Consider the following 18,144-nt stretch of genomic DNA (forward strand, 5'->3'; position numbering starts at 1 on the left):
TAGGGGCAACAAAATGATGCAGTGAGGGCAAGCAGGATGCCACAGACTATGACCGCCAGTCCTACCCTTCCTTACTCACATGCAGATCAAAGCTGCAATAGATCAACAATCTAGCCTTAATTTTTCCACATGAATAAGCGTTTAAGCCCCGTCTTATTTATATCCGCCTGCCATTTGTCCCTTTTTTTGGCAGGTAATGGAGATAAATACTGGTAAAAAGATAACAGTTCTCTACAAAGAGATGAAGGCACAGGGCGGACGATGAAACAGAGACGGGGGAAAGTCAGGCACGTTCTGCGTCCCCTGTGTAGCTATACTCTTCTGTCCAGCATTCATGTACACCTTACCGACTTCTCTTCAGGAGAGATCAATGGTCCATTACCTATTCACAAATAATGAGGGGAAAACTAAAACACCCACGTGCACCTATGCCAAATATTTATATGGACCGAGCCATTTTAAGAGGTCGATCCGATTAGCTGCGATGATATTGCGAGTGCGAATCATCGCGGCAGTGGCCGCACTTTATGGCGGCCCGAAGTCTCACAAAGGTGCTTGCTGCCCCATAGGACTCCGAGCACTTTGGTGAAAATTCAGCCCGAAACCAGACCGCGAAGGGTGCGAGATCAGGTGCCGTTGCCGGCGTCTAAACGCTGCAGCAACGCATCACACCCTTCTTGGATAATAGGATCGACCCCAATGAGTATAATACACCAGCCTTCACAATGGTTCTTCATAGGCTCTACACTCTGGAGAAAGAGAATGCATTGGGAATCCTATTTGCTTTCTCCTTGCTAACAAGGAACGCCATAATGCTCATTGTCAAGTCAGTGGGGTAAATTTACTAAGGTGGGAGATTTTTTTAGAACTGGTGATGTTGCCCATGGCAACCAATCAGATTATATCTATTATCTGCTAGAAGCAGCTAGATAAATGGTAAGTAGAACCTGATTGGTTGCCATGGGCAACATCACCAGTTCTAAAAATCTCCCACCTTAGTAAATTTACACCCGTGACTTGTGATGAGAGTCACAAACATGTCAGCAACCTCTGAATGGTTCTCATATTAATTGCTGTGATCCTGGCACACAGGGATAGATCCTATATAATAATATACATAAATTTTTTTCTAGATTATCTCCTTTTATCTTCAAGAATACACGTAAAGAACAGTAACATAAAGGAAAAGCATGCGTAAGAGCTATTATTTCCCCCGATTTTTATTTTCCTCACCTTCCTCCATAAGCCCTTTAATTTGCTCGTCCTTCTCTCTCAAGATCTCAGCCGTCTCACTAGACTTAAGTCTTGTGGCAAGGTCCTCCTTCATGTATTTGACATCCTGAGAATGCAATAGAATAAGTGTGTAATGAGGGCTCTCCTCCAACAGACAAGGGTATCACACAGGTGAGGGAACTGCTCAATACTGATAAGGAGACTATGCAAGTGTAGCTAGTATGATCATTTTATTACAGTAAAGGGTTTGTGATTAAGCAGTGACCCTGCAACACCAAACGCCAGCAATATACATCCAAGCATAGGGTCCTGGCAGAGGTGTCGAAACGGGGAGGAAGGGGGTTTCAAGGGGGCCGCTTGACCCCCCCCAAAACTGACAGAGATGCCGGGTCAGTAAGTAAAAAGGTGGCACAGACAGTGGAGGGGGTTGGGAGGCAGAAGGGTCGGAACAGGGGGCAAGTTGAGGTGGTGGTGTGGATGAACTCTTACCTCCCGATCCCCGTGGGCGGCACCTCCTTTAAAGGCAGTCTGCTGCTGCAGTGTGCTGTCCCGCATCCTGTCCTAGCCGCCTTTCTCTCACCGATGCTTTACTGGGAGGATGAGGTGGGCCATGCAGAGACTGCTGGTACATCCTGGGATCACAGCCCTGCACCCTCCCTGTAATGTATCAGGGAGAGACAGCCGGGTAGGACAGGACATCATGGGACAGCGCGCCGCAGCAGCAGACTGCTTTTAAAGGAGGAGCTGCCCATCCGTGGGGACCGGAGATAAGCAAATCCCTGAGCGGGGCAGATGGTAAAGGAGCGGCAAAAACAGGATTTTAATACCTACCGGTAAATCCTTTTCTCCTAGTCCGTAGAGGATGCTGGGGTCCACTTCAGTACTATGGGGCATTGACGGTTCCGCAGGAGCCATGGGCACCTCAAGACTTTTTCAGAGTGTGAACTGGCTCCTCCCTCTATGCCCCTCCTCCAGACCCCAGTATAGGAACTGTGCCCAGGGAGACGTACATTTCAAGAAAAGGATTTACTTTTAAAGTTAATGGTGAGATTCATACCAGCTCACACTTCAACCATGCCGCACACATGGCATTCAACAAAAAACACATGCCAACAGGCATGAACATTACAGCAAACGTGCTGAAAACACTTTCAACAAATTAACAACTGCAGGTAAAGTACGCACTGGGCTGGGTGCCAAGCATCCTCTACGGACTAGGAAAAAAGGATTTACCAGTAGGTATTAAAATCCTGTTTTCTCATACGTCCAAGAGGATGCTGGGGTCCACTTCAGTACCATGGGGTTATACCAAAGCTCCAGTACAGGCGGGAGAGTGCGGATGTCCCTGCAGCACCGATTGACAAAACTTTAGGTCCTCATCGGCCAAGGTGTCAAACTTGTAAAACTTAGCAAACATGTTTGTCCCTGACCAAGTAGCTGCTCTGCAAAGATGTAATGCCCAGACCCCCCGGGCAGCCGCCCGGGATGAGCCCACCTTCCTAGTAGAATGGGCAGTCACCGAATTCGGTATCGGCAATCCTGCCGTGGAATGAGCGTGCTGAATCATACCTCTGATCCAGCGCGCAATAGTTTGCTTAGAAGCAGGACACCAAATCTTGTTGGGAGCATACAGGACAAACAGAGCCTCTATTTTCCGTATCTGAGCTGTTCTTGCAACATAAATTCTCAAAGGCCTGACCACATCCAGAGACTTTGAAGCAGCGAAGGGGTCAGTAGCCACTGGCACCACAATAGGTTGGTTTATATGGGAAGAAGAAACCACCTTTGGAAGAAATTGCTGATGCGTTCTCAACTCCACCCTATCTTCGTGGAAAATCAAATAAGGGCTCTTGTGAGACAAGGCCCCTAACTCAGACACCCTCCTTGCGGATGCCAAGGCCAACAGAATGACCACTTTCCAAGTGAGAAACTTCAACTCTATCTCCTGGAGAGGTTCAAACCAATCCGATTGGAGGCACTGCAACACCACGTTAAGATCCCTTGGTGCCACAGGAGGCACAAATGGAGGTTGGATGTGCAGAACCCCTTTCACGAATGTCTGAACTTCTGGAAGGGAGGCCAATTTTTTCTGAAAAAAAACGGACAAGGCCGAAATCTGGACCTTGATCGAACCCAATCGTAGGCCCGCATCTATACCCGCCTGGAGAAAACGTCCTAACTGAAACTCTTCCGTTGGAGCCTTCTTGGTTTCACACCAAGACACATATTGTCTCCAAATACGGTGGTAATGTCTAGACGTTACTACTTTCCTGGCCTGAATAAGAGTGGGAATTACTTCTTTGGGAATACCTTTCCGGGCTAGGACCCGGCGCTCAACAGCCATGCCGTCAAATGTAGCCGCGGTAAGTCTTGATACACGCACGACCCCTGCTGCAGCAGGTCCTCGTGAAGAGGAAGAGGCTGAGGATCTTCTATGAGCAAATCCTGAAGATCTGGATACCAAGTCCTCTTTGGCCAGTCTGGAACAATGAGGATCGCTCGAGAACTTTCGGTATGAGTGGAAGTGGAGGGAAGATATATACCGAACGAAACACCCGCTGGGTCACTAGTGCATCCACTGCTATTGCCTGAGGGTCTCTTGACCTGGAACAATATCTCTGAAGCTTCTTGTTGAGACAAGATGCCATAATGTCTACTTAAGGAACCCCTCAAAGACTTGTCACCTCTGCGAAGACTTCTTGGTGGAGGCCCCATTCTCCTGGATGGAGATCGTGTCTGCTGAGGACGTCTGCTTCCCAGTTGCCCACTCCCAGAATGAAAATTGCCAAAAGAGCTCTTGCATGTCTTTCTGCCCAGAGGAGAATCTTTGTCACCTCTGCCATTGCCGCTCTGCCTTTCGATCCGCTCTGACGGTTTATGTACGCGACTGCTGTTACATTGTCCGACTGGATCTGTACGGGTTGATCTTGAAGAAGATGCCCCGCTTGTAGAAGGCAGTTGTAAATGGCTCTCAACTCCAGAACGTTTATGTGAAGACAAGTTTCTTGACTTGACCACCTTCCTTGGAAGCTTTCCCCCTGTGTGACTGCTCCCAAGCCTCGGAGACTTGCGTCCGTGGTTACTAGGACCCAGTCCTGAATCCCGAACCTGCGTCCCTCTAGTAGGCGAGAACTGTGTAGCCACCACAGGAGCGAAATTCTGGCTTTGGATGACAGGATTATCCTCTGATGCATGTGTAGATGGGATCCGGACCACTTGTCCAACAGGTCCCACTGGAATACTCTGGCATGGAATCGACCAAACTGTATGGCCTCGTAGGCCGCTACAATCTTTCCCAACAACCGAATGCATTGATGAATCGACACTCTTGTTGGTTTCATTTGTTTGACCATTCTCTGGATTTCCAGAGCCTTTTCTACTGGAAGAAATACCCTCTGCACCTCTGTGTCCAGTATCATCCCCAGAAAGGACAATCTTGTCGTCGGTTCCAACTGCGACTTTGGAAAATGTATGATCCAACCGTGTTGTTGAAGTATTGTCAAGGATAGTGCAATGTTCTGCACCAACCTTTCTCTGGACCTCGCTTTTATCAGGAGATCGCCCAGGTAAGGAATTATATTGACTCCTTGCTGTCGAAGGAGGACCATCATTTCCACCATCACCTTGTTGAACACCCTCGGTGCCGTGGAGAGTCCGAACAGCAACGTCTGAAATTGGTAATGACAATTCTGTATTGCGAATCTCAGATAAGCTTGATGTGGAGGATAAATGGGAACATGTAAGTAGGCATCTTTTATGTCCACTGACACCATGAATTCCCCCTCCTCTAGACTGGAAATTACTGCCCTCAGAGATTCCATCTTGAACTTGAACCTTTGCAGGTAGAGATTCAGATTTTTCAGGTTTAGAATCGGCCTGACCGAGCCGTCCGGCTTCGGAACTACGAATAGGCTTGCATAAAACCCTTCTCCTTGTTGTAACAAGGGCACCAGGACAATTACTTGATCCTGACACAATTTTTTTTATTGCTGCTGTCACCACTTCCCTGTCTGGGATACAAGCTGGTAAGGTCGATTTGAAAAATCGGCATGGGGGAATGTCTTGAAACACCAGTTTGTACCCGTGGGACACTATTTGTACAACCCATGGGTCCAGGCCAGATTGAAACCAGAACTGACTGAAGAGTTTCAGACGTGCCCCCACCTAAGCGGACTCCCGCAAGGGAGCCCCAGCGTCATGCTGAAGATTTGGCAGAAGCAGAGGTTGATTTCTGCTCCTGTAATCCTGGAGACACAATGAACTTTTTTCCTTTTCCCCTTCCTTTACCCTTTTTGTATTTATTGGTCCGAAAGGACTGCATCTGTCTTTTTTGATGTGTCTTTTTCGCCGGTGCAGGAGCATTAGGCAAGAATGTCGACTTACCCGCGGTAGCCGCAGGAACTAAGGCATCCAGCCCATCTCCAAACAAGGCCTCGCCTTTATACGGGAGAGCCTCCATATTCCTTTTGGAATCTGCGTCAGCATTCCATTGGCGAATCCACAATGCCCTCCGTGCTGAAATTGCCATGGTAGCGGCTCTTGATCCCGAGAGACCAATATCTTTCATGGCTTCTAGCATGTACGCAGCAGCGTCTTTGATATGACCTAACGTTCGGAGTATCTCGTCTCTACCTATTGTGTCAATGTCAGATGACAAGTTTTCTGACCACTTTTCAATAGCACTACTCACCCACGCACAGGCAATGGTAGGCCTGATTAGTGTCCCATTGGCCACATAAATAGATTTCAACGTATTCTCTAACTTGCGGTCTGCCGGCTCCTTAAGTGAAGCCGTCCCAGGTGCAAGGAGAATCACCTTTTTTGTTAACCGCGAAAGGGCACTGTCTATAACAGGGGGTAACTCCCACCTTTTCCTGTCCTCTGCAGGGAAAGGGTAAGCTACCTGAATTCTTTTGGGAACCTGAAATTTCTTTTCAGGATTGGTCCCCCCCCTCAAAGAGACTGTTCAGCTCATGAGATGGAGGAAAAGTTACATTAATTTTCTTTTCTTACAAAAGTAAGCCTTCTCCTGTTGTAAAGGAGGGGTCTCCGTAACTTCTAACACCTCCTTAATAGCAACAATCATGTATTGAATGTTTTTTGCTAATTTTGGATCTGTTCCCCTGGAATCACTAGTGTCGACACAGGAATCAGAGTCCGTGTCGGTATCAGTTTGTACTATTTGTGCAAATTACCTTTTATGTGACCCAGAGGGGTCCCCTGTGGATGAAAAGACAGAACTATTAAAAATCACATCTTCAACTGATTTTCTCCAGTTTTCTGCATGAGACTCAGACTTATCCAATCTCATATACTGATATGATTCACACCATCACATAATTCTTTCACCCATTCAGGCTCTTAGTGTGACGACAGCGCCACCACATTACAACTCCGTGTCCCTAAAATAGCTCCCTCAGGGGAAGAGCTCCCTGCCTCAGACATGCCACACAAGTGCACAATCACCCCACAGACACTCCGGGCTTATAGTGGACAGACCCACAGTAAAATCTGTCAGAGGGACACAGAAAGGAATTGCCTGTCCACAACTTTGCGCCTAAAGAAAAAATCCCTGTGTTGTGTAATTTGTACACAGAGTCTTTCCGAGCTATATATTGCCAATAATATGTTATGTTATAGTACCACAATATGCACTTTCCCTCCCTTTTTTTCCCCTGATACTGGAGTCAGAAGTGGAGAGGAGGATCAGCGTTTCTTCCCCTGCTGTCTGCTGGAAGAAAATGGCGCTGAGAAGTGTGCTGGCTGCCTGAGGAAGAAGCCCCGCCCCCTGCAATGGCGCGTTTTTCCTCAGCTATTGAAACTAGATATTTATACTGGTGCGGGTGTAGGACTGTGCCACAGCATCATATGCCACCTTTTGCCAGCGAGAGTAGGTTTCATGCTGCCCAAGCCCCCCCCCCCCTATGCCCTGCTGTGCACTGTGTTATGGAGAGCATGTTTGCGCAGTGTTCCCGCTCACTGCGTGGTACTTTAAGCAGTCACGATGACCGGAGATCCCACTCTGCAGACCTCCGGTAATACTACTTACCAATCTTCTGACTTCTGGATCTGTTAGGGGGGTGACGGCGTGATGTGGGAGTGAGCGCATAGATGCAGCTAGTGTACATTACCCTTCAGGAGCTAATGGTGTCCTGTCAGCAGAAGCAGAGCCATGTAACTCTTTAGGAAGTTGGTTCCTACTTCTTCCCCCTAAGTCCCTCGAAGCAGAGAGACTGTTGCCAGCAGTCTCCCTGAAAATAAAAAACCTAACAAAGTCTTTTAGTGAAACTCAGTAGAGCTCCACTAGAGTGCGACCAGTCTGCCTGGGCACATTTTCTAAACTGGGGTCTGGAGGAGGGGCATAGAGGGAGGAGCCAGTTCACACTCTGAAAAAGTCTCGAGGTGCCCATGGCTCCTGCGGAACAGTCTATGCCCCATGGTACTGAAGTGGACCCCAGCATCCTCTAGGACGTATGAGGGGGGGGGGGAAATCTACGCCTCCCCCAACTGCAAACCATTCTGGCGCCCGACAGTTAAAATCACCTTTTTTGCCATGTCTCTCTCTTTACACGCAATCTGTGCTCTCCTCTCAGCTTCTGCTATCCGATGTGTGAACTCGTCTTTCAGCAATGACACGCTGTTACATTCCTCTTTCACCTTAATCATTTCACTGCATATGAAGACAAAGAACAGAAGTATTTTAAAAACTGTATATAAACTCAATTTAATCTAACGCACTGGTTCTCAAATTCTGTCCTCGGTTGGTGTTTTCCAGGTCACCGGGCAGGTACACTGTGTATCACCAACTGCCACAGTTTAAAAATCCACAGGTGGTGCTGAGCACAGAGAACATGTGACCGAACGTGTAACTCCTTAGTGTACTCCCAAGGCTGTGATTACTGTCACTTTCAGATGAATCCCAATATAGGTCATTTCTACTGTAATAGTCCCTGCAAGTGATAGAGCCAACCGACAAATACTGCCATAATGTGCAGCCATCATCCACAAAACAGGTGGCAATCCAGCACCCCAATCACTTAGAAATAGGGACACTGCTGAGGCACGAGGCACACACATAGCTTGCACTGGTCATGGGGAATGGGTCACCTTGCAAATGGGCCATTTTCCCTGGGTGTAAGCAATGGATGAAAATCTACAGGACTACAGTATGAAATGCAAGAGTTGTGCCATGCTCCTGCACTAGTGCCCTCTATGCCCCAAGGTTACTGTGACCCCCAATATGGCTGACAGAGACAAGCAGTTTGCAATGGATGGATGGATGGTTTTTACAGCCAAGAGATTTAATCATCTGAACAGACTGCCAGGTGCTGCTAGAGAAAGAAGGGGGGGGATAAGTAGCTCTCGAACTGCTGTGGGACTACACATCCCAGCATACCCTGCCTCAGCTCTGATTTCAGGGCATGCTAAAGCTGTGGCAAAGCATGCTGGGATGTGTTGTTCAACAGAATATTTCACACCGCAGTGCTAGAGACAGGAATAGCCGTAGAGACTGGAGGCAGGCAGGAATACTAACTCTCTCAGGTTGTCCAGGGTCTCCTCTAGAAGAGCCTTTTCCTTGCTGACTGATAACAGCTGTGATTCCCTCTTCTCCAGTCTGGTAGCAAGTTCATTAATTGTCTATAAAAACAGCCCAAAAAGAATAGATAAAAAAAACAAACAACAACTTGCATACAAGTAGTTTAAACAGCTGAAATTGGACTTATTTGATATTCTTTCACAGAAGGTTTATTTCATGGTGTTATTTATAAGGCTGAATAAGCCTTTAATGTTTCCCTGCAGTTATAACCTATGGAGTAGTAGCACCGCATGATAGTTTAAAGTACACGTTGCCGTCACACTATGGAAACTACTATATGGGTGACGTAATACATACTTCACCAGGGTGTATTGCTGTAATGTACCATTGTGAAACACTGTAACAGCTGGATACATGAATCAACATTCATTCCAGGTCTACACAGTGTTATACAGCAGATCTGACAATTCTATAAATGAGAAAAATAAGATTTCTTACTGATAAATCTATTTCTCGTAGTCCGTAGTGGATGCTGGGACTCCGTAAGGACCATGGGGAATAGCGGCTCCGCAGGAGACAGGGCACAAAATAAAAGCTTGAGTATCAGGTGGTGTGCACTGGCTCCTCCCCCTATGACCCTCCTCCAAGCCAGTTAGGATACTGTGCCCGGACGAGCGTACATAATAAGGAAGGATATTGAATCCCGGGTAAGACTCATACCAGCCACACCAATCACACCGTACAACTCGTGATCTGAACCCAGTTAACAGTATGATAAATGCAAAGGAGCCTCTGAAAAGATGGCTCAACAATAATAACCCGAATTTTTTTGTAACAATAACTATATACAAGTATTGCAGACAATCCGCACTAGGGATGAGCGCCCAGCATCCACTACGGACTACGAGAAATAGATTTATCGGTAAGTAAAATCTTATTTTCTCTAACGTCCTAAGTGGATGCTGGGACTCCGTAAGGACCATGGGGATTATACCAAAGCTCCCAAACGGGCGGGAGAGTGCGGATGACTCTGCAGCACCGAGTGAGAGAACTCCAGGTCCTCCTCAGCCAGGGTATCAAATTTGTAGAATTTTGCAAACGTGTTTTCCCCTGACCAAGTAGCTTCTCGGCAAAGTTGTAAAGCCGAGACCCCTCGGGCAGCCGCCCAAGATGAGCCCACTTTCCTTGTGGAATGGGCTTTTACTGATTTTGGCTGTGGCAATCCTGCCACGGAATGTGCAAGCTGAATTGTACTACAAATCCAACGAGCAATCGTCTGCTTTGAAGCAGGAGCACCCAGCTTGTTGGGTGCATACAGGATAAACAGCGAGTCAGATTTCCTGACTCCAGCCGTCCTGGAAACATATGTTTTCAAGGCCCTGACAACGTCCAGCAACTTAGAGTCCTCTAAGTCCCTAGTAGCCGCAGGTACCACAATAGGTTGGTTCATGTGAAATGCAGAAACCACCTTAGGTAGAAATTGAGGACGAGTCCTCAATTCCGCCCTGTCAGAATGAAAAATTAGGTAAGGGCTTTTACATGATAAAGCCGCCAATTCTGACACACGCCTGGCTGAAGCCAAGGCCAACAGCATCGACACCTTCCACGTGAGATACTTTAAATCTACCGTAGACAATGGTTCAAACCAATGTGATTTTAGAAATCTCAACACAACATTGAGATCCCAAGGTGCCACTGGAGGCACAAAAGGAGGCTGTATGTGCAGCACCCCTTTCACAAATGTCTGAACTTCAGGTACTGAAGCCAGTTCTTTCTGGAAGAATATCGACAAGGCCGAAATTTGAACCTTAATGGACCCTAATTTTAGGCCCATAGACAGTCCTGTTTGCAGGAAATGCAAGAAACGACCCAGTTGAAATTCCTCTGTAGGGGCCTTCTTGGCCTCACACCACGCAACATATTTACGCCAAATGCGGTGATAATGTTTTGCGGTTACTTCCTTTCTGGCTTTTACCAGAGTAGGGATGACTTCTTCTGGAATGCCCTTGTCCTTCAGGATCCGGCGTTCAACCGCCATGCCGTCAAACGCAGCCGCGGTAAGTCTTGGAACAGACAAGGCCCCTGCAGTAGCAGGTCCTTTCTTAGAGGTAGAGGCCACGGTTCGTCCGTGAGCATCTCTTGAAGTTCCGGGTACCAAGACCTTCTTGGCCAATCCGGAACCACGAGTATAGTTCTTACTCCTCTCCTTCTTATGATTCTCAATACTTTTGGTATGAGGGGCAGAGGAGGGAACACATACACTGACTGGTACACCCACGGCGTTACCAGAGCGTCCACTGCTATTGCCTGAGGGTCCCTTGACCTGGCGCAATATCTGTCCAGTTTTTTGTTTAGACGTGACGCCATCATGTCCACCTTTGGTTTTTCCCAACGGTTTACAATTTGGTGGAAGACTTCTGGGTGAAGTCCCCACTCTCCCGGGTGAAGGTCGTGTCTGCTGAGGAAGTCTGCTTCCCAGTTGTCCACTCCCGGAATGAACACTGCTGACAGTGCTATCACATGATTTTCCGCCCAGCGAAAAATCCTTGCAGTTTCTGCCATTGCCCTCCTGCTTCTCGTGCCGCCCTGACTGTTTACGTGGGCGACTGACGTGATGTTGTCCGATTAGATCAACACCGCCTGACCCTGAAGCAGAGGTTTTGCTTGAATTAAGGCATTGTAAATGGCCCTTAGTTCCAGAATGTTTATATGAAGAGATGTTTCCATGCTTGACCACAAGCCCTGGAAATTCCTTCCTTGTGTGACTGCTCCCCAGCCTCTCAGGCTGGCATCCGTGGTTACCAGGATCCAATCCTGAATGCCAAATCTGCGGCCCTCTAGTAGATGAGCACTCTGAAGCCACCACAGGAGAGACACCCTTGTCCTTGGCGACAGGGTTATCCGTTGATGCATCTGAAGATGCGATCCGGACCATTTTCCCAGTAGATCCCACTGAAACGTTCTTGCATGGAATCTTCCGAATGGAATCGCTTCGTAAGAAGCCACCATTTTTCCCAGGACCCTTGTGCACTGATGCACTGAGACCTGTCCTGGTTTTAGGAGGTTCCTGACTAGCTCGGATAACTCCCTGGCCTTCTCCTCCGGGAGAAACACCTTCTTCTGGACTGTGTCCAGAATCATTCCTAAGAACAGTAGACGTGTCGTTGGAATCAGCTGCGATTTTGGGATATTTAGAATCCATCCGTGCTGACTTAGCACTACCTGAGATAGTGCCACTCCGACTTCTAACTGTTCCTTGGTTCTTGCCCTTATCAGGAGATCGTCCAAGCAAGGGATAATTAAGATGCCTTTTCTTCGTAGAAGAATCATCATTTCGGCCATTACCTTGGTAAAGACCCGAGGCGCCGTGGACAATCCAAACGGCAGCGTCTGAAACTGATAATGACAGTTTTGTACTACAAACCTGAGGTACCCTTGGTGAGAAGGGTATATTGGGACGTGGAGATAAGCATCTTTGATGTCCAACGACACCATATAGTCCCCCTCTTCCAGGTTCGCTATCACCGCTCTGAGTGACTCCATCTTGAATTTGAACCTTTTTATGTAAGTGTTCAAAGATTTTAGATTTAAGATTGGTCTCACCGAGCCGTCCGGCTTCGGTACCACAAATAGTGTGGAATAATACCCCTTCCCCTGTTGTAAGAGGGGTACCTTGATTATCACCTGCTGGGAGTACAGCTTGTGAATGGCTTCCAGAACTGCCTCCCTGTCGGAGGGAGACTTTGGTAAAGCAGACTTCAGGAACCGATGAGGAGGAAACGCCTCGAATTCCAGTTTGTACCCCTGTGATACTACCTGTAGAATCCAGGGATCCACTTGCGAGTGAGCCCACTGCGCGTTGAAATTCTTGAGACGGGCCCCCACCGTGTCTGAGTCTGCTTGTAAAGCCCCAGCGTCATGCTGAAGACTTGGCAGAAGCAGGGGAGGGCTTCTGCTCCTGGGAAGCGGCTGCATGGTGCAGTCTTTTTCCTCTTCCTCTGCCCCTGGGCAGAAAGGAGTGGCCTTTTGCTCGCTTGTACTTATGGGAACGAAAGGACTGAGTTTGAAAAGACTGTGTCTTTTTCTGCTGATGTGAAGTAACCTGGGGTAAAAAGGTGGATTTTCCAGCCGTTGCCGTGGCCACCAGGTCTGTTAGACCAGCCCCAAATAACTCCTCCCCCTTATACGGCAATACTTCCATGTGCCGTTTGGAATCTGCGTCCCCTGACCACTGTCGGGTCCATAATGCTCTTCTGGCAGAGATGGACATTGCGCTTACTCTTGATGCCAGGGTACAAATATCCCTCTGCGCATCACGCATATATAGCAATGCATCCTTTAAATGTTCTATAGTTAACAAAATATTGTCCCTATCCAGGGTATCAATATTCTCAGTCAGGGAATCCGCCCATGCGACTCCAGCACTGCACATCCAGGCTGATGCGATTGCTGGTCGCAGTATAACACCAGTATGTGTGTGTATATACTTTTCAGGATATTTTCCAGCCTCCTATCAGCTGGTTCTTTGAGGGTGGCCGTATCAGGGGACGGTAACGCTACTTGTTTAGATAAACGTGTGAGCGCCTTATCTACCCTAGGGGGTGTTTCCCACCGCGCCCTAACCTCTGGCGGGAAAGGGTATAGTGCTAATAATTTATTAGAAATTAGCTGTTTTTTATCGGGGGAAACCCACGCTTTATCACACACCTCATTTATTTCATCAGACTCAGGAAAAACTATTGGCAGTTTTTTCACACCCCACATAATACCCGCCTTTGTGGTACTTGTAGTGTCAGAAAGGTTCAATGCCTCTTTCATTGCCGTGATCATGTAACGTGTGGCCCTATTGGACATTACGTTTGTCTCGTCACCGTCGACACTAGACTCAGTATCTGTATCTGGATCCGTGTCGACCCACTGAGGTAGCGGCCGTTTTAGGGCCCCTGAGGGTGTCTGAGACGCCTGAACAGGCACTAATTGATTTGCCGGCTTTCTCATGTCGTCAACAGTTTTTTTGCAAATTGCTGACATTATCACTTAATTGCTTAAACACAATCATCCAGTCAGGTGTCGACTCCCTAGGGGGTGACATCACTAACACAGGCAACTGCTCCGCCTCCACCTCATTTTCCTCCTCATACATGTCGACACACGCGTACCGACACACAGCACACACACCGGGAATGCTCTGATAGAGGACAGGACCCCACTTAGCCCTTTGGAGAGACAGAGGGAGAGTCTGCCAGCACACACCCAGCGCTATATATATACAGGGATAACCTTATATAAGTGTTAATCCCTTCTAGCTGCTGTTTTGTTATTATCTGCTGCCAAAATGCCCCCCTTTCTCTTTTTTACCCTGAATCAGAAGCAGGACTGCAGGGGAGAGTCAGGGAGCCGTCCTTCCAGCGGAGCTGTGAGGGAAAAATGGCGCCAGTGTGCTGAGGAGATAGGCCCCGCCCCTTCACGACGTCCTCATCTCCCGCTTTTTCTGTGTAAAATGGCAGGGGGAAAAATACATCCATATAGCCCTGGAGCTATATGTGATGTATTCCTTTAGCCAGCTAAGGTATTTAAGTTATATTGCGTCTCAGGGCGCTCCCCCCCCAGCGCCCTGCACCCTCAGTGACCGGAGTGTGAAGTGTGCTGAGAGCAATGGCGCACAGCTGCGGTGCTGTGCGCTACCTTAGTCTTGAAGACAGGATGTCTTCTGCCGCCGATTTCACCGGACCTCTTCGTCTCTTCTGGCTCTGTAAGGGGGACGGCGGCGCGGCTCCGGTGACCCATCCAGGCTGAACCTGTGATCGTCCCTCTGGAGCTAACGTCCAGTAGCCTAAGAAGCCCAATCCACTCTGCACTCAGGTGAGTTCGCTTCTTCTCCCCTTAGTCCCACGGTGCAGTGAGCCTGTTGCCAGCAGGACTCACTGAAAATAAAAAAACCTAACTAAACTTTTATTCTAAGCAGCTCAGGAGAGCCACCTAGATTGCACCCTTCTCGGCCGGGCACAAAAATCTAACTGGCTTGGAGGAGGGTCATAGGGGGAGGAGCCAGTGCACACCACCTGATACTCAAGCTTTTATTTTGTGCCCTGTCTCCTGCGGAGCCGCTATTCCCCATGGTCCTTACGGAGTCCCAGCATCCACTTAGGACGTTAGAGAAATGGGATTTTAATTACCTACTGGTAAATCCTTTTCTCGTAGTCCGTAGATGATACTGGAGTTCTATTTAGTACCATGGGGTATAGACGGGTCCACTAGGAGCAATGGGCACTTTAAGAATTTGATAGTGTGGGCTGGCTCCTCCCTCTATGCCCCTCCTACCAGACTCAGTCTAGGAAACTGTGCCCGAGGAGAAGGACATACTTTGAAAGAATACAAAGGATAGCGGTGAGATTCCAAACCAGCACACACAAACCAAAGGAAAGCTATGCTAACCCAACTGTAAATAGGAACAGCAACAGCTGAACCAACAATACTTAACCAAGTGACAGTGCAGGAAGAACGAAGCACCGGGTGGGCGCCCAGTATCCTCTACGGACTACGAGAAAAGGATTTACCGGTAGGTAATTAAAAACCTATTTTCTCTTACGTCCTAGAGGATACCGGGGTTCCATTTAGTACCATGGGGATGTACCAAAGCTCCCAAACCGGGTGGGAGATAGCTGAGGTTCCTGCAAAACCGATTGACCAAACCGAAGGTCCACAGAGGTCAAAGTATCGAACTTGTAAAACGTGTTCGAATCAGACCAAGTAGCTGCTCGGCAGAGCTGTAAAGCCGAGACACCCCAGGCAGCCGCCCAGGAAGAACCCACCGACCTAGTAGAGTGGGCCTGTACAGATTTTGGAAACGGCAAACCTGCCGTGGAATAAGCATGCTGGATAGTGAGCCTGATCCAGCGTGCAATTGTCTGCTTTGAAGCAAGACACCCAATTTTGGCCCTCATTCCGAGTTGTTCGCTTGCTTGCTACTTTTAGCAGCATTGCACATGCTAAGCCGCCGCCCTCTGGGAGTGAATCTTAGCTTATCAAAATTGCGAACGAAAGATTCGCAATATTGCGAAAAGACTTCTCTGTGCAGTTTCTGAGTAGCTCGAGACTTACTCTTCCAGTGCGATCAGTTCAGTGCTTGTCGTTCCTGGTTTGACGTCACAAACACACCCAGCGTTCGCCCAATCACTCCTCCGTTTCTCCAGCCACTCCCGCGTTTTTCCCAGAAACGATAGCGTTTTTTCAAACACTCCCATAAAACGGCCAGTTTCCGCACAGAAACACCCACTTCCTGTCAATCACACTCCGATCTCCAGAACGAAGAAAAGACCTCGTAATGCCGTGAGTAAAATACCAATCTTCATAGCAAATTTACTTGGCGCAGTGCGAACATTGCGCATGCGCAAATAGCGGAAAATCGCTGCGATGCGAAGAAAATTAACGAGCGAACAACTCAGAATGACCACCTTTATTGGGATCATAGAGAACGAACAGAGTCGAATTTCCTGTGACGGGCTGTCCTCTTTACGTACACCTTCAAAGCCCTCACAACATCCAATGAAGTAGCAGAGGTGTTGGTGACAACCGGAACCACAATAGGTTGGTTGATGTGAAACGCAGACACCACTTTAGGAAGAAATTGCTGACGAGTTCTGAATTCAGCTCTGTCCTCATGGAAAATTAAATAGGGGCTTTTGTGAGACAAAGCCCCCAGCTCCGACACGCGTCTTTCTGAAGCCAAGGCCAACAGTGTGATGGTCTTCCGTGCAAGATATTTTATGTCCACCTCGTGTAACGGTTCAAACCACTCCGATTGGAGGAACTACAGTACCAAATTGAGTACCCAAGGTGCCGTGGGAGGCACAAAGGGAGGTTGGATGTGCAGAACACCTTCCAAGAACATCTGGACCTCAGAGAGAGAAGCTAATTGCTTTTGAAAGAAAATGGACATGGCCGAAATCTGGACTTTTATGAAGCCCAGACGTAGGCCCACATCCACACTTGCCTGCAGAAAAGCAGGAAACGTCCCAGATGAAATTACACTGCAGAATAATATCTGCTCTCACACCAAGAGACGTATTTCTTCCCAATATAGTGGTAATGTTTAGACGTTACCCCCTTCCTGGCTTGGATCATAGTCAGGATAACTGTGTTAGGGATCCCTCTTCTGGCTAGAATCAGCCATTCAACTTCCACGCCGTCAAACGTAGCTGCGGTAAGTCCTGATAAACAAACGGGCCCGGTTGCAGAATATCCTCGCAAAGAGCTAGAGGCCACGGATCCTCTATGAGCATCTCAAGAAGGTCCGCGAACCAGACAGTTCTTGGCCAGTCCGGAGCAATGAGAATTGCTTGAACTTTTTCCCTTTTTATTCTTTTCAGAATTCTTGGAATCAGAGGAAGTAAAGGAAACACGTACACCATCTGACAGATCCATGGAGTCGTCAGAGTGTCTACCGTCACTGCCTGTGGGTCTCTCGACCTGGAACAATACCGCTTGAACTTTTTGTTGAGACGAGAGACCATCATGTCGATTTGTGGATATCCCCATCGACTTGTCAAGCAACTGAACACTTCCGGGAGAAGGCCCTACTCCCCCAGATGCAGGTCGTGTCTGCTGAGGAAGTCTGCTTCCCAGTTGTCTACTCCCGGTATGAAGACCGCTGACAACGCCACAGCATTTTTTTCATGCCCAGAGTAGAATTCTTGACACCTCTGACATTGCTGCTCTGCTTTTCGTTCCGCCTTGTCGGTTTATGTACGTCACCCCTATCACATTGTCCGACTGGACCTGAATGGCCCGATCTTGAAGATATGAGGCCTGCAGAAGGGCATTGTATATGGCCCTGAGTTCCAGAATGTTGATTGGAAGGATGACTTCCTGACTTGACCATCTTCCATGAAACTGCACCCCTGGGTAACTGCTCCCCAACCTCTAAAGCTTGCGGCCGTGGTTAACAGAATCCAATCCTGAATTCCGAACTTCCGACCCATTCGACGAGGTCACTGTAACTACCACAGAAGGGAAAATAAGAATTTACTTACCGATAATTCTATTTCTCATAGTCCGTAGTGGATGCTGGGACTCCGTCAGGACCATGGGGAATAGCGGGCTCCGCAGGAGACAGGGCACATCTAAATAAAGCTTTTAGGATCACATGGTGCGTACTGGCTCCTCCCCCTATGACCCTCCTCCAAGCCTCAGTTAGGTACTGTGCCCGGACGAGCGTACACAATAAGGAAGGATCTTGAATCCCGGGTAAGACTCATACCAGCCACACCAATCACACCGTACAACTTGTGATCTGAACCCAGTTAACAGTATGATAACAACAAATGAAGTAGCCTCTGAAAAGATGGCTCACAACAATAGTAATAACCCGATTT

General features: G+C 48.1%; 1 protein-coding gene across 1 annotated transcript in view; it reads right to left on the bottom strand.

Annotated features, from left to right (window-relative positions):
- The window catches only part of TMF1 (TATA element modulatory factor 1), a 79,208-nt gene that overhangs the window by 41,196 nt on the left and 19,868 nt on the right, over positions 1-18,144 (bottom strand). Inside the window, exons 3-5 of the mRNA XM_063940939.1 lie at positions 8,768-8,871; positions 7,777-7,903; positions 1,234-1,339 (exon numbers count right to left, since the gene is read on the bottom strand). Coding sequence (XP_063797009.1) covers positions 1,234-1,339; positions 7,777-7,903; positions 8,768-8,871 — 337 coding nt within the window. The remainder of the gene's footprint in view (positions 1-1,233; positions 1,340-7,776; positions 7,904-8,767; positions 8,872-18,144) is intronic.

This window comes from Pseudophryne corroboree, chromosome 9 (assembly GCF_028390025.1).
Source record: "Pseudophryne corroboree isolate aPseCor3 chromosome 9, aPseCor3.hap2, whole genome shotgun sequence".
Taxonomy (NCBI): Eukaryota; Metazoa; Chordata; class Amphibia; order Anura; family Myobatrachidae; genus Pseudophryne; species Pseudophryne corroboree.